The 16,784-nt window shown below is 34.6% G+C and overlaps 3 protein-coding genes across 4 annotated transcripts; 2 read left to right on the top strand and 1 right to left on the bottom strand.

Moving 5' to 3' along the window:
- Nucleotides 1-23: 23 nt before the first annotated feature.
- LOC108197015 (alkaline ceramidase) lies at nucleotides 24-4,692 on the bottom strand. The gene is made up of 3 exons (XM_017364480.2): nucleotides 4,472-4,692; nucleotides 1,387-1,716; nucleotides 24-842 (listed from the first exon to the last, which is right to left on the bottom strand). The coding sequence occupies exons 2-3, from the start codon at nucleotides 1,638-1,640 to the stop codon at nucleotides 329-331; spliced, it is 768 nt and encodes a 255-aa protein (XP_017219969.1). The 5' UTR covers nucleotides 1,641-1,716; nucleotides 4,472-4,692; the 3' UTR covers nucleotides 24-328.
- A 2,109-nt stretch (nucleotides 4,693-6,801) lies between these two features.
- LOC108198571 (disease resistance protein RUN1) lies at nucleotides 6,802-14,211 on the top strand. Of its 2 annotated transcripts, XM_064082800.1 has the most exons (7): nucleotides 6,802-6,996; nucleotides 8,050-8,200; nucleotides 9,121-10,222; nucleotides 10,338-10,619; nucleotides 10,726-11,631; nucleotides 12,113-13,237; nucleotides 14,073-14,211. In XM_064082800.1, the coding sequence occupies exons 1-6, from the start codon at nucleotides 6,849-6,851 to the stop codon at nucleotides 12,755-12,757; spliced, it is 3,234 nt and encodes a 1,077-aa protein (XP_063938870.1). In that variant the 5' UTR covers nucleotides 6,802-6,848; the 3' UTR covers nucleotides 12,758-13,237; nucleotides 14,073-14,211. The 2 variants fall into 2 exon arrangements, with proteins under 2 accessions (XP_063938870.1, XP_017221811.2); XM_017366322.2 differs by lacking the exon at nucleotides 6,802-6,996 and having other exon boundaries at nucleotides 7,521-8,200.
- Nucleotides 13,172-15,873, top strand: LOC108198570 (disease resistance-like protein DSC1). Its single transcript, XM_017366321.1, has 3 exons — nucleotides 13,172-13,237; nucleotides 14,073-14,984; nucleotides 15,508-15,873. Exons 1-3 carry the CDS (start codon nucleotides 13,172-13,174, stop codon nucleotides 15,871-15,873), a joined length of 1,344 nt encoding a protein of 447 aa, XP_017221810.1.
- The last annotated feature ends 911 nt before the right edge of the window (nucleotides 15,874-16,784 follow it).

Below are 16,784 nucleotides of genomic sequence, written 5' to 3'. Positions count from 1 at the left end.
AGTTTCGAAGCCAGACAAGAAACTTGTTCAAAGAAGTCTCAAATTTAAGTTGTCGCAAAAGACAAGGTCCAATGACCAACAAAAACCTAGTTCAAACTATGAAGAATGTGAATATCGTACACCAGGACCATACCAGTTTTTACAGCAAAAATTAACAACTACAAATCCAACTAGCAAAACAAATTCCAACTATCTTTTACATCACATTCTTCAACTTGAGCAAAATGAAATATAAATAATTGTTTTTGACCTGCTTCTAAATCGCTTTCATAGACCATTTGGCCAACCTTCACGGAAAGGATGATATATCTTCAAACAGCCACTTGTTTTACTGGACTTTCGGCTTTTCGATTTTCACATATGGGAATAGTCCCATGAGGTGCTTAACCTTTGGATTCCACTGTCTTTGCTGAGCACGACAGAACATTAGGAATGTGTTGGCGTAATACGAGTTAAAACCCATCAATACATGCCACAATGCATGACCTTGTGGATTTATATACCAGCCAGAGATCTCCTTGCAGTACACTCGATCACAGAGCCAACATAAACTTGCCAGCAATAAAGTAATCACGTATAGTTTTGCAAGACGCTTTGCAGATATATCTTCCGTATAGATGTAATACTTGTACATCCTGGGAATGCATAGAAGACAAAGAACAGCGTAATGCACCTTGAAGCCAATTCCAAACCGGATTTGTGAATGCACCACCGCGAATATTGCACCATATAGGAACAAAAAGGTGGGCATTGTACTACGATAATGCCAATCTGGAGAATAAAGGATGTAGATATATAGGAGCATCTCCCAGACCATTGGTGTTTCATCACCTTGCTGCTGCCTAAAGATATACAGAACAGAATGGCATCAATCACAGGTCACAAGCACAATAGCGTCATATTTTTAAGCAAGGATAATCATGATAGAATTAAGAGAGTGGTATTTTGTTGACTTGCATGAGGGCCATATTCATAGCCACAAAAACTGACACCCAATAGCTCCTGTTCAACATTCAATGATATAGGATGCAAGATAACTAATTAGTGCACCATATCCTTCAGCAACACTTTCACTACTATAAATTGTCTCTCCAGATTGTTATCCCATTGCTAAGTTATCTTATTAGCTCAAACTCAAGCTTAAGCTTATTGTCTCAAACATTGGCTTTTGCTACAAACAAATCACTCTCTAATTTGAATATCAAAAATCAGATCCCATTTGGTCTGCAGATTTATTCTTACATATTTTTTTTACTAAATCATGCCTCTTTCAAAAAGTCTATTCAGTTTACCAACGATATTTGAGAAAATGAATTCAATTAAAGCATGCTGCGTATGATTTGAAAGCATAAAAAAAGGTTAGGGTTACAAAAAGGTAATACTTACAGTCGCTGCAACGTAGCATGGAATAGCATGCCTCCCATTGCAAGAATTATATTGGACAAGTGGAGTATGCTGAATCTTTTCTCAAACCGTTGTCTCAAGGCATTTACAAGACCAATGAGTGCCAAAAGAATGCCCGGAAGGTTTCCAATTGTATTGAAAAACTCTGCAATATAAGAAGAGTAGACATAGTTCTGCTCGCACCAGTCAGTACTTGATGTGACAGGTCCCCAAAAGCTTGATATCTCATCTTCCATTCTAAATTCTATATAAGCTCTAACTGTATGGTTATGTCCAACAATATTGCTTGTTCACGATTTTTCTGATCCTTACCTGCAACAAAGTTAACATGGAAATATTCAGACCTGAATGACTAAATAACATAAGATATACAAAATAAAGTCTCTAGATTCTTGATTTTCATATAAATGTAACAATCATAAACTATTCTCTTATCAGATGCCGAACACCTTTCTTGCTAAGATTTCTTGGCTCCCCTTGCCAATTCCATGGGGCGGTAACACTAAAATTTAATTATTAGACATTTTTAAAATTCACCAATTTGTGGATCGGTGATTTAAGAACTTGAGTAAACAGTAGATGCAGTACCAGAAACCACCAGAAGTAATTAGGTAAGAAGCGCATTTATTAGTATTTCTTTTAAAAAGATTGTTGCCTGACAGACAATTGTCTGCTCATCTACATATGACCATGATATAACACATACACAATCATGTTAGAATCATTTTGGAGTTAGCACTGAAATCAGAGTCGCAATTATTTAAAGCATGTACTCAACGAAAATTATGAAGAAAAAGACGTTTAGATATATTTCAAAAAAAAAACCTTTGCTTTCTCAAAAGAATACTTTAACTTGTCTAAAGTTTCCATTTTCTAGTTAATAATGAGCAAAATGCCATAACGATATAACCAAACAAGACAAATTTTCTTCCATATTTTGCCCTCCTAAGTCCTAATCCTAATAGCTAACAAAAACAGCACATAATAAGAAGGAAACTTATACATGTCCGCAGTATAACCTGACACACTTACTTCCTGTCACTAGTCTGTCTTACATTCACAACCTATGGAGCACTGGTGCGAGCATTACGGGGTACAGAAATTCGGCAAATCTGAAAATATGGGGATTCGGGTGCGGAGGGAGAGCTATACAGCAAATGTAAACATATTAAAAATATATATTATACATATAATTCAAGAGAGACATTTTCATTGGAGTAAATAGATCCTTGATAATTAAAATACATAGTAAATAAGTAATTCAATGATTAACTTATTTGGAAATATAATAATCAATATGTGAAAAATAAGCAATAATTTAATATAGTAATGAAACATATATTTCCATGGAGGTGATACTGTAAATACACACACAAACGTCAGCATAGAGTAAATACACACAGCGGTCAAACACCAGACAACACACACACACATGCATATCTAAACAAGTAGGTATATACAGATCCGTGATGATAACTGGAGATGGAAGGCGTAAAACGGCGATTCTCCTTTCCACCCTCTCAGTCGTCTCTTTAAAGTAGGGCACATTTGAATCAATTGGTATGTGAAAATCAGTCAAAAAATTACTAATTATAACCTTCCCGCCCCTCGCCTACCTGATCAATAAAAGATGGGGATGCGCCACGTGGAGCCCGGGGATCTGATTACATGCAATAGCTATGAATAGTCATCGAATTCCGGGAAAGGGTAGAAGAATGGGGTTTTCAAGGAAAGCTATTCAATAGGGTCAACTAGGACGAACTCACAACTAATTAATCTAGTTCACACCTAACAACTCCACAATTGAACATCTCTAGAACACTACAAACAATAAAAATCCTACGAAGCTAGTAAGCTACCAAAATAACTTTGACAGAAATGACTATCACACTTAACTACAAACAGTTTATCCAGCCCGACAAACAATACAAACCCTAAAACCACAATTAACTATATAGAAGTCCTCAATTACGACAAATGAAAAAGCAATTAACAGCACAAAAAGTGACGACCACATACATCAAGCACAAATACACATTCTAATCAACATAAAACATGATGAAGACACAATCACACAACGCACTTACTTCCCGCCTCTAGTCCATCTTCCTTGACAACAATACAAAAAACAAAAACCTACAAAGCTACCAAAACCACCTTCGTATAAACTTACTATAAACACTTTATGCTGCCCTCCAAACATACAATGCAATACAAACCCTAACTACAGAAAATTCCACAATTACAACATATCAACAAGCATTTAACATCACCAAAAGTAACTACCATAGTCCAGGTAATTTAACCAAAAAAATACACACTCTAATCAACATAAAAAACATAATAAAGACCCGACATGTTTACTTCCCGCCACCTGCCCATCTTCATAACAAACGACAAATCCACAATTAAATGCATCTAGAACCATACAAAAAAACCCTACAAACCTACCAAAACCACTATCAACTAGCCAACAAAATCCTCAACTTACTATGAACAATTCATTGCACCCATCAAACAACACAATACAAACCCTAACTACAAAAACCCACAATTACGACAAATCAACAAGCATTCAACAGCACCAAAAGCAACTACCATATAATTCAAACACAAACCCACATTCCGATCAGTAAAACAACATATTAACATACTGAAAACCCAACACGCTTACTTCCCGCCACTAGCCCGTCTTCCTTTCTTCACAATTAAACATATCTACAACAATACAAAACATAAAAAACCTACAAACCTACCAAAATCACTACCGCAAAACCGCCAAAATCCTCCACTTACTATAAACACAAACAATCCAAACCCTAACTACAAAAAATCCCACAATCACCCCAAATCACCCCGTAATTCAAACACAAACACACATTCCAACCAGTAATCACCACATAAAACATCAATCACCACGTTACAAAACACAATTACACTAAAAACACAACAACCCGTAACAACCAATTACAATTCACCAGATTAAACAAATTAAACAAACAAAAACACAACAAAAATTTCAAAAAAGAGAGGCGTAAATGCATCTGAGGAGATGAAAATGAGTTACCTGTTAGAATCAGATCTGTCTCTCTCTCTCTCTCGCAAATCTCTCCCGTCTCTCCCGCTCTCTCGCTGTCTCTCTCGCTGTGTGTGTTTATAGATCTCTATGGGCGATAAAGGTATGGTGGTATTTTGGAGGAATCGAAAAAAGTTGCAAGGGCGAGTGAGAGATGCCTGCCAGCCCAGCCCCCTTCCTAATTCAAGTCACTTTTTTCCGTTTATTTATTTTAAAGCATAAAATAAAGTCGTAGTTTCATTAAATAAGATACCGAGAGTAATCGGATTTGAAAAATCGAATCGATTGGACATCGTATTTTTCATAATGATTTTGGAGATTTTTTATATTTTAAGTTTTTTTTTGTGAACAATTCAAAAGTTTAAGTTTTGGTTTAAATATTTTAGACTGATACGAGAGAATTTGTGTTTAGTGTTTAAATTATAAATATTAAAGTGATGTAATATCTGTCTATTTAGTATTAAAGGTTATTTTATATAATTTTATAGTTTAATTTGATTTTTACTTAGTGGTTATTATAATTAATTTGATTTTTGTTGAACCTGATTTTTGTTGAGTCTGGGAAATACCAAAACAATGTAATAAAATGAAGCACAGTTAGCAAACGAAAATTGCATGCGTTTAATAAATGAATATTAACGATAACCTAACTGAGACTAGCACAGGGTATACTAGTATTTTATTATTTATTTTTTTGACAAATGTGATTTATGCTTTACAAGTGTGTATGTTGTAATACATATTCTCGGATGAGTTAGGGTTGAACCTAATACCTGAAACGAGAGTGGATAAACTCTTCACTAGTATCTTAATTTCATAGACATGACTGGTTCTTGAGTAACACAACTAAGACGAATGTCTTGGACACCAGTATCCCGGTCTTGGACACCAGTATCCCGAAAGCACCAAAAAATTTATATATATGGAGTATATAATGATAAATTTATGCGTTTATATATTTACATGAATTTGAATTGATCATATTAATCTTAAAACAATATTTTTATTATGTCATTATATTGATTTGAATGTCAGAAAAAAATTTCTTTACGATCTTGAGAAATAGGGCACCATCTTCAAAAATCGTTTAGAGCACCCAAAATTTTAGGACCGGTATTGTTCATAATAACGAGCCCATGTTATCCTGGCTTAACGTTATTGAGTACTAGCTTTTAATTGGAAATATATTTACAATATTATCATTTAAAGTTCAAACAAATCGCTATTATAATAAAAAAGATGGTCTAAATATCATATGACGCCAGATGATTTGGCGTCAATCTAAATTTTGGCATAAAATTTTATGTTGCGTTTTTTTCTTGTGTTTCTTAGAAATAAAATTTTAATACGACATGATAAAGTTGCGTTTTATATTCAAAGTCAATTAACATTTTGACTCTAAAATATCACTTAAAATTCCTTTCGAATCTGAAAAAGAGAAAATAAAAATGGGTAACCCGTGATAAATTAGCGTTTTGCACTTAAACACAATTTAAAGTAGCATTTTGAACCAAAAATATTACTTTAAATAGTGTTTTTTAACTCTAAGAAAGAAAATGCCCAGAACACTGCATGATAATACGTTTTGTATAAACCCAACTTAAATTTGTGTTTTGCGGTGATATTTAGGGTCATTTTTATAAAATGTGATATCTGAGACATTTGTTAAAATCATGATAGAGATGGTAGTGGGCCAACACCCCTTGCATTAAAAATTCTAAGAAAAATGTTAGGTCTCCAAAAAATCTAATTTGAATTTTCCCTCCTCAAATTCTACTTAACAATATTTGACATATTAATAATAACGAGACTCTTTTATACATAAAAATCATCTAGCTACAATGAATTATTTATTTGTCTCATCATTTGGGCAAAGGACAATTATCGAACTTGTAACAATACACAAATTATAATTATAGCACTAAAATTTATAACTTAACACACTTGTTCCAATAATTGATACTTTATTTTTTAAACTCGGACTGAAATCTAAACAATAAAATTATACTTCAATCATAACGAAGCATTAAAAAATATTTTTGATGAAGTCGATGAATAAAATCATAATTGTTAATAAATTATGATTTATATTTCTAAAATATTTATTACTTTTTCAGATATATCGTTATTTATGATTTTTATCCAGTCATATGTATATATATATAATATAAAAATTTGAATTTTTAATTACAAATAATGTGATTTCATCTAAGGAGAAAATATTAGGGTAGACCCAATTTTTATATCAGTTTAAAAAAAAACAAGTTATCTTTGAAGATAAGGACTTAAGGAGTATCATTAACACGATCATTTCTACGTATTTTTCAAAAAATTATAAATAAGAATACCTGAGCCGATCCTAATAACTATGGAAGAATACGCTAATTCAAAAAGCCCTCTGAATCGATATCAAGATCGAAGAAGACAGAGATATATTCGTAATTTCCCACTCAAATCCATCCGTATGGCTTCTTTCGATTTCAGAAATTACTTAGCTGCTCCGCCTCAGCCTCTAGGTACCTTCTCTACATTTACACAATGATGATATGGCAGCCCATGTGTTTGATCAAACTACTTGTAAGGCATGCAGTGTCCACGAACCGAGCTTTGATATCATGTTAAGTTACAAGTCCATATAAAACTTTACGGTGTGAGAGGAAGACCTCGATAAGATATTATACTCTTCAACAATATCAAGGGTTCATCTAACTTTACGGTGTTAGAGGAAGACCTTGATAAGATATTATATTCTTCAACAATTTTAAGGCTAGTTTGGCCACTGATATGTGTGGTTGAGGAAAAGAACAAATATTAAGCCGGCCGATCCTTTATGAAATATTTAAGTGAAGATCATGTATATTGTTGATAATAAGAGAAGTTCTTATACGATGCGTAATATTGGAAATTTTACGGCACACATTTTGCAGTTTGGAAGTTAAGATACAAAATTTGCATTACAGTGTTAGCTAATTTCATTTAAAATAATAGAACTGTGGATGAAATTCTTTTAATTTAAGGTTGTAGGTTAATCTTGTGTCGTATTATCTAGCTAGTTGCAATTTTTAATTGTGGTGATAGATAATGATGTTTACAATGATACTAGATAAAAACAACTAAGCCTATCCATATGATGTTGCTACAAGGTCTTCAGCTCATAGTGATTACAAAGAGAGAGTTGATTTAATATTGTTAAGTCATGCTGAAATTGAAATCTTTAGAGTCATCAGCTCAGAAATATAGTTATGATGTATTTTTGAGTTTTAATGGTGAAGATACTCGCAAAACGTTTACGGACCATCTGTATACTGCATTAATAAATGAAGGACTAATCACTTTCAGAGATGATGAGGAGGTTGAGAGGGGAGAGAGTATCAAGTCTGAACTGGAAAATGGTATCCAGCAGTCAAGAAGCTGGATCGTAGTGTTCTCAAAGCACTATGCATTTTCGAGTTGGTGCCTTGACGAACTTGTGTTGATTCTTGAGTGCAGGAACAACTCGAAACGTTTTCTATTGCCTATTTTTTACCATGTTGATCCGTCTGATGTTCGCAAACAATCTGGTTGTATAGCTGAAGCAATAGATCACCATGAAGAGAAATTCAAGAGGGAGGTGGATGAGACAAAAAGGAAGAATTTGATGGACAAAATAAAGATATGGAGGACTGCTCTTACTCAGGTTACCAATTTGGGCGGCATGCCTTTGCAGAACGTGGCTGATGGGTAATACTTTTTATTACTTTCAAATTTAACTTCTTTTTTCTGTTTCTATGTTTTCCTGATTGTCTTATGCAGATATGCCCTTTAGTGCTAGGTCCACTAATGTCCAAGGGGTATTTGATTGAGACTAGATGTGAGGCACTTCTAAGTTTGTTATATCACATCATAATGATATGACAGTAACATCACTATGACTATGCTGATAAGATGAATCAAAAACTCAAAATTCTGCTATATCTCAGATGATTCTTTGAATATTGGTTCTAGAGGTACAAAACAGCCTCTATAGGATGAATCAGAAATGCATTGTGTAGGCGGGTTTCTGTTCAGTTAAATTAGTCCTAGTTACCCTTTAATGGAATGAATTTACATGGACGTTTTTTTAGCATGTTCATAAGACCTTTTTTTTTAACATGTTCATAAAACCAAATGCACACTCAAATTCGTCAGATCCCCTCATTAAAATCCAGAAATTACATTTTCTTGAAGTATATGTTTATTGTTTGGAATTATACATTGAGTCCCAAACCTCAACTTTATTAATTGAATCTAGAATTTTTTCATAACTGAAACTGAACTGTTTAGAACTGAATTAAGAGTCTTGGAGTTGAATTATTGTTTTGGTTCAATTTCGGTATTAAATCTGACAAACTGAGATAATAGGATTATGATTGTGGTATAGCCTAAACGCTTTTATGGAATAGTTTACAATCGAACTACCCTCTACTTCTATGCTCACAATACTTTTATGGAATAGTTTACAATCAAGGTATCTGTGCAAAGCTTAGGTTATCAGTGTCGGAATTTTTCTATGTTGATGTTCTTATAGATCACTTGCTAATCCATGCGTGTTCAGTGACATTAGTAATATTGACCTATCTTCATTTTCAACCAGATCTATCTTTTTTCTTCCAATTCTGTAGGTACGAATCAAAAGTTATCCAGAAAATAGTTAACGTGGTCAACGATAAAGTGACATATAACACCTTAAGTATGACACGACATCCAGTTGGAATTGGTCGTTCAGTTCGAGAAATCAGTTTATGGTTAAGAAATGGTTCCACCAATGTGCAAGTGTTTGCACTCTATGGCGTTGGAGGAGTGGGAAAGACAACCATTGCCAAATACGTCTACAACATGAACTTCCAACTATTTGAAGCTGCCAGTTTTTTGGAAAACATAAGAGAATATTCTGAACGCTCTGATGGTTTAGTGTGTCTACAAAGACAACTTCTTTCTAATATTTACAAACGCGAGACGCCAACAATAAAAAAAATTAATGATGGGATGCTTAAGATAAAACGTGCTCTTCATCATAAAAAGCTTCTCATAGTCTTGGATGATGTGGATCAAGTTGAACAGCTAGATGCAGTATCTGGGATGCGGGAGTGGTTTTACCAGGGAAGCAAAATTATCATAACCACTCGGAATGTGCATTTGTTGAATGCATATGAACATTGTACGAGATATGCTGTAGAAACATTGGATTCCGATGATTCACTGGAATTGTTCAGTTGGCATGCATTCCAAGACAGTTGCCCCCCAGAATGTTACATTGAGCACTCAGAGAGGATAATAAAGCAATGTCAAGGTCTTCCATTAGCTCTTGAGGTTCTAGGTTCTTCTCTGCGTGGCAAGAAGGTAGATGTTTGGAGGAGTGCGATGGAAAAATTGGAAATCATTCCTCACTGTGAAATCCAGAAGATTTTGCGGATCAGTTATGATTCTTTGCAAGATGACCATGATAGAGATCTATTTCTGGAGATTGCGTGTTTCTTTAGTGGAGAGGACAAGTCTTTTGTGGCCACGATACTAGATGAATGTGATTATTACACATTAATCGGAATTGAAAATCTTACTGATAGATGTTTGTTGAAGACTGATAAAAATGGAAATCTTAAAATGCATCAATCAATTCAGAGCATGGGTAGAGAAATTATACGTCAGCAATCACCTAGAGATCCAGGGCGAAGGAATAGACTGTGGTATTGTAAAGACTCCCTTAAAGTATTGAAGGAGGAAACAGTAAGATAAACACCTTCTATTACTAATTGTAACAATTACCTCTTTGTTTTTTTCTTCTTCTTTTTTTTGTCAAAGTTTGATTACAGTTTCTACTTTTTATGTTCCTCTTTACCAGGGCACCAGAGCAATTGAAGGTCTGGCACTAGAAATGAATACAACTAATGCATATCAGACAGAGTTAAGAACAAAAGCTTTTTCTGTGATGCACAAACTAAGACTACTTAAGCTGAATAATGTACAACTAAGTGGAGGGTACAAGAACTTTCCTAAAAATTTGAAATGGTTATGTTGGCATAAATACCCGTTAAGGTCTTTACCGGGTGACTTTCCTCTGAGCAGCCTAGTTGCAATTGACATGCAAAGTAGTAAACTGCAAACCTTTAATCAAGGAAACATGGTAGGCCATGCTAATTTCTGCTTTCTCTTATTAAAAAATTGAAGAAAAAGATTCTGCGTTACATATATTAATTCAACGCGTCTTCTTTTGAATCCATGCCTTGCAGCTTCTTGGATCACTAAAGTTTCTAAATTTGAGCCACTGTGATGGCATTGTTAAAACCCCAGACTTTGCAAAACTCTGTGCTCTTGAGCAATTGCTCCTTGAAGATTGTGCAAATTTAGTTGAGATTGATGAATCTATTGGAATGGTCGGAGGACTTGTTTTGATAAATTTAAAGGATTGCAAACTGTTGAAGAAACTTCCAGAAGGTGTGTGCATGCTAAAGTTACTGGAAACGCTAAACATATCAGGTTGTTCAAATCTTGGTATTCTTCCTGCGAAGATGAGAAAGATGGAATCCTTGAAAATTTTTCATGCTGATGGGCTTGATTTTGGCAATTCCAGACATACAACATATCAAAATGATTCATGGCGAGAATTCATCTGGGGTTTGGTATCAAGGCCAAGTACAAGTCTCTCCTTGACTTCTTTACCATGCAACTCCATTACAAGATTGAGTCTGGTAGATTGCAATCTACAAGATAGTTCGTTTCCTAAGGATTTCAGAGTCTCATCCTCGCTTGAATACTTAAACTTGAGTCAGAACCCAATCCGCTTTCTACCGGATTGCTTTAAAGGTCTAGAAGAGATTAAGTGTCTCGAATTAAAGAGGTGCAACCAGCTTCAATCACTTGAAGAATTACCAGAAATAGGAAATGTTTCATTTGCTGAGTGCCAATTATTGGAGAGAGTTACATGGAAGACTGGCCAGCATTTTAAACATTTGCATTCTCCGTCACACTGTGTGAAATTACTTGAGATTGACTTTATATTCAAGATTGCACCACTAGATGAGATAGACGCAGAATTGATTGACAATTGTGGTATTTGTGATATGGAATCTATGAGAGCCATCCAGATTCTATTATACAATGAATTCACACATGCCTATTCAAGATGCACAATCCAGGTATCTCTCCGCCACACCAATGATAAGGCATTGGCACTTTGTTTGCATATTTATATATTTGGTATATATGTATATATGATGAGAACGTTGTAAACTCAACATTTGAAACTACTTGCCCACCCAATCTTGTTTAAGATTGGAACACTCCGGTAAATGGTGAGTGACGGATCTAACTAAGAGGTAATTTACAAATTAGTTATGACACTTAGATAGATAAATTTTTAGGCCAAAATGAGCTGCCTACTTAATGAGTTTTTTTTTTATAGAAATAGGTGATATTTAATTCACATATATATACCCATATAAGTTTATATGTCATTCTTTTTTTAACCTGACCTCAAACTCATTTTTTCTTGTTGAAAGAACGTCTTATTAAATGTATAGTTATGATACATTTTGGGTATACAATATTCAAAAATAATAAATAAGTAATAGCTGCTTGGACCATATGACTAGTTAATTTATTCATTACATTGTACAGGGAATACACGAATTTCCACTTTGGTGTAAATCATTTAACATATTTTACCCGGGGAGCAGTGTTCCAACATGGTTCACTAGTCAAAGTCACGGGCCTTCATTATCCTTTACGGTATCACATTCTAAGCTTAGGTACTTGAATACTTGCATTGTGTACAAGTTGGGCCCAGGAAGAAGTAGAGATTTCGACCTGGTATTCCATAACATGACCAAAGATAAAGTGATTGTGTATCAACCATTCTGTTATGGCATCCCTGAAGGTGATGAATATATGACCTGGATATGCCATTGGAAATTAGGCATTCACGAGGTGGGACCTGGAGATGAGGTCAAGATTTCAATATTTCATTATATTGATGCCCACAATTTTGAGGTGAAAGAGATTGGCGTCTATCTTGTGTATGAAGAGGAAGAACAGGAAGGTCTTCATTTAGCCAAAAGACAAAAAATCCAACAGACATGTGAGGAAATATCTCAGTATGTCATCCCAGCGGAAAGGAAGCCGTCGGCATATCATGGAACGACACAACTTTACTTCGCTAACATAGACTTTACCACTATAGATCGCTGGATGGAGAGATATTTTGGAAATTATGTAACAGTCGGAACTGGTGAGACCACGAGTCATGACAGTGAACTCAACTAATTATGTCCTACATCCTTCAGGCACACGTTATATTCAGAAGCTTTTTCATCATGCAGAGGAGACGTTATGATCTATGGTCTTATTTTATCTGGAAACTCTCAGCTTGTACTCTATATCTATGTATTTGCAAGTTCTTTCTTTCCCCATTGTTTTATATCAGTATCAAACTAAGCTCTAGTATCAGCTGTCTGAATTGGTGTGTTGTTGCCGAAAAGCATTCCTGTATATGATCTGCCATGCTGCCTTTGATTTCATATTTTACTTATCTAGCTGCGCAATCAGCCACACTTTCTGCATGCCTATGTATGACTAACTGTACATTTATGTTATATGTATAAAACTTATATTGATGCTGGTGAAGTATTCAGTTCAGTTCATTATTCATGGCAAGTGCCAAGGCGGCAAACCCGGAAAATGGTAGTCTACTCGCAGAAAATAGTTGCAGAAAAGATAGCGGAGCACCTGTTCTTGAATCCAAAGGTACCTACAAATTTGACTTGTCATATTTATGGTTCAGTTGTCAACTATGCTTACTATCTCATGTCTTTTGTGCTTGATTACTGGGAAAACACTTATCATCGACACATCTGATTGGTGTGAACTTGCTTCTGATGTCTCAGGTAACTAATTACACTTTAATCTAATGTCTGGGGCTGTTTAATCTGGGATTTTAACGTAGATATTTGTAACAGATAATCTCCCTAGGAACAGAGAACTACATCACATCTATAATATATACGCGCACACATTTCTTACAAGTCTATGTTGTGAAATTTAACACATTAACCAATGCACAGGCACTCTATAGTTCTTATGTTGCCTAGATGCATTCTATAGTACTTATTTGTGCAATAGATTTCAAGAACGGGTGGAGTATAGAAAAATGTAATATTAACCAGTTTGCTTGAAGCTGCTGTGCTCTAAATAAGGCGACAAGTGCCAGTTTGCAGTCTGTTCCACCATTTGCCAGGCCTTGTGTCTTGAACTTAGAATCGCGACAATATAATACCAAATAAAAATATAAATGTCTCTTATTCTTGTGCTATGTGATGTTTCATTATGTTTCTTTTTTGGGAAAAATACCAGTAGTAGGATATTCTACTTAGATTTACAATTTCCATCTTGCGGACTTGTATCTTAATTTTATGCAGCTTAGTTGCAATTGACATGCAAAGCAGTAAACTGCAAACTTTTAATCAGGGAAACATGGTATAATATGCTAATTTCTGCTTTCTCTTATTAAAAAATTTGAGGCAAAAGGTTCTGCATTACATTTTTAAGTTAATGCTTTTTCTTTTAAATCCTTGTCTTGCAGCTTCTTGGATCATTAAAGTTTCTATATCTGAGCCACTGCCATGGTCTTGTGAAAACCCCAGACTTTGCAAAACTTTGTGCTCTTGAGCAATTGGTCCTTGAAGATTGTGCAAGTTTGGTTGAAATCGATGAATCTATTGGAATGGTCGGAGGACTTGTGTTGATAAATTTAAAGGATTGCAAGCTCTTGAAGAAATTGCCAGAAAATTTTTGCATGCTAAAGTTACTGGAAACACTAAAGGTATCAGGTTGTTCAAATCTTGGTATGCTTCCTGGGGAGATGAGACAAATGGAATCCTTGAAAGTTTTTCATGCTGATGGACTTGATTTCGGCAATTCCAGCTATACAACTCAGCAAAATGTATCTTGGGGAGAATTATTGTGGGGTTTGGTTGCAAAACAGAAAGTTAGTCTCCAACTCTCATTGACTTCTTTACCGTGCAACTCCATCACGAGCTTGAGTTCGGTAAACTGCAATTTACATGATAGTTCATTTCCCTGGGATTTCAGAGTCTCACCCACACTTGAGAAGTTAAACTTGAGTAAGAACCCTATTCGCTTTCTACCAGATTGCTTTAAAGGTCTAGAAGAGGTCAAGAATCTCATCATATATGATTGCAACCAGCTTCAAACACTCGAAGATTTACCAAAAATAAAAAAATTACATGCTTTAAGATGCCCATTATTGGAGAAAATTTCATTGAAGCCTGGCCTTTTTTTGGAGGGTTACGCTTTCCCACATAAATGTGAGAAATTACTCGAGATGGAAAGCGTATTCAAGGTTGTACCAATAGGAGAAATAGACTCAGAATTGATCAACAATTTTGGTATTTATGACGTGGAATCCATGAAAACAACCCAGAGAAGATTATACAATGGTTACACATCTTCAGTAAAAAGATGCCCAATCCAGGTGTTCTATCTCTCCCTCCCTCTACACAGATAATAAGACAATTATCAGTTCATTGTTTATTATTTTTTACTTTTTAGGTTGTAAGTTGCATAGTTACATTTGTGCTAGCTATATGTGACTGCTGAGTGTTAGGGGCCCTGAAAAGATTTTTAAATATCAAGCAGCGAGATTTAATTCGTGCTATTCATGTGCCTGCATGTAGCCCTCTTTATTTAAAAATAAACATCAAATCAACTTTTGTCAACGGAGCATTCGGGAATCATTTTGTGGTCCCTAGCATTTTTCATGTTTTTTTCTCGTTTTCAGCTTGTAAATTCCATCATTACATTCTTGTTATATGTGATTAGAGTAAGATCTGATGGCCCGTATATGTATAAAGTTGTCGGTTTGGTTGAAAGTATTTGGCGGTTCTGAACTCCAAATTAAAAATTTTGAAAGTACACGCACCATTAAAATGTGTCAAGTTCAGACACTAAATATGCCTCTGACCGTTAAGGCTTTAACTATTGATTCCATTGTGCAGGTAATAATATATGGGAATAGTCCTCATCGGTGCGAATCATTCAGTATTTTTTATCCTGGGAGCAGTGTTCCAATATGGTTCACTTATCAAAGTTATGTGCCTTCATTATCCTTTATCATATCAAATTCTAAACTTAGATACTTGAATGCCTGCATTGTGTACAAATTGAACCCGGGAAAACCTATATATTTCTACCTGATATTCCATAACATCACGAAAGATAAGATGATTGTGCATAATCCAGCCTGTTATGGCATCCCTGAAGGTGATGAGTATATGACATGGCTAAGCCATTGGAAATTCGGTAGTCATGAGGCGGGACCTGGAGATGAGGCGGGTACTACCATGATAACGCGTTTGAGGTGAAAGAGATGGGCATCCATCTTGTGTACGAAGAAGAAGAGCAGGCAGGTGTTCATTTAGCCAAACGACAAAAGATGGAACATACAAGTGAGAAATCATCTCAGTGTGTCGTGCCGATGGGAGTACAAAATAGTGGAAATCAAAAGTATATGAATTGAATATTGAAAATTTGAAATGACCGATAATGCAGTGAGATGTCAGTAATATTTTGAAATCACGGTGATACCACTGGAGTGTCAGTAATATTTTAAAATTATGCTTGGAGTGTCAGTAATATTTTAAAATTACGCTGATACTTTTGAAGCACAATAAACTAATATTTCATATCACATTATAGATAAAGAATCTCAATGATTTATGAGTATAATTTTATATCAACTCCATTGATTTTGGACTATTAACATACAATACAAACATTCATTCTAATCAAAACTTAACAAATATAATTTCATAAAATATTTTATACCAATTCTGTTCATAAAGCATTTTTCTTATAAAATACACTCATGTCGTTTATAAATGTTAACCTTATTATTCTTATTGAAAAAAGTACACAAAATTATTATTTTTAAAGTAAACTCCTTTTTTTTACTGAATACCAAATGTTAAAAACCTTCTTAATATTTACATCTAAATTTTATTAAAATATACAACTTTAAAAAAAAAAAAAACTCTTAAAATCCCCCAACAGGAGGTTCAGAGACCAATTGTTCTTACCTGCTAATTGCTATGCTACAGCTTCCAGGTACTTTCTCTGCATATATACAAGATACTTGTTCTTTTTCATACATCAAATTACAGCATGCAAATCTCTAAGTTAATTGATTTTCTGATGTTTAGTTAATGATGTTTGGCTGTTTATGTATCTATATTATTAAGTATGTTGACCTAAGTTGGTAGGCTTTTCAAGTACT

This window comes from Daucus carota, chromosome 8, assembly GCF_001625215.2.
Source record: "Daucus carota subsp. sativus chromosome 8, DH1 v3.0, whole genome shotgun sequence".
NCBI classification, from domain to species: domain Eukaryota; kingdom Viridiplantae; phylum Streptophyta; class Magnoliopsida; order Apiales; family Apiaceae; genus Daucus; species Daucus carota.
The sequence above is the reverse complement of the archived record's forward strand: the minus strand, read 5'-3'. Positions and strand labels throughout refer to the sequence as shown.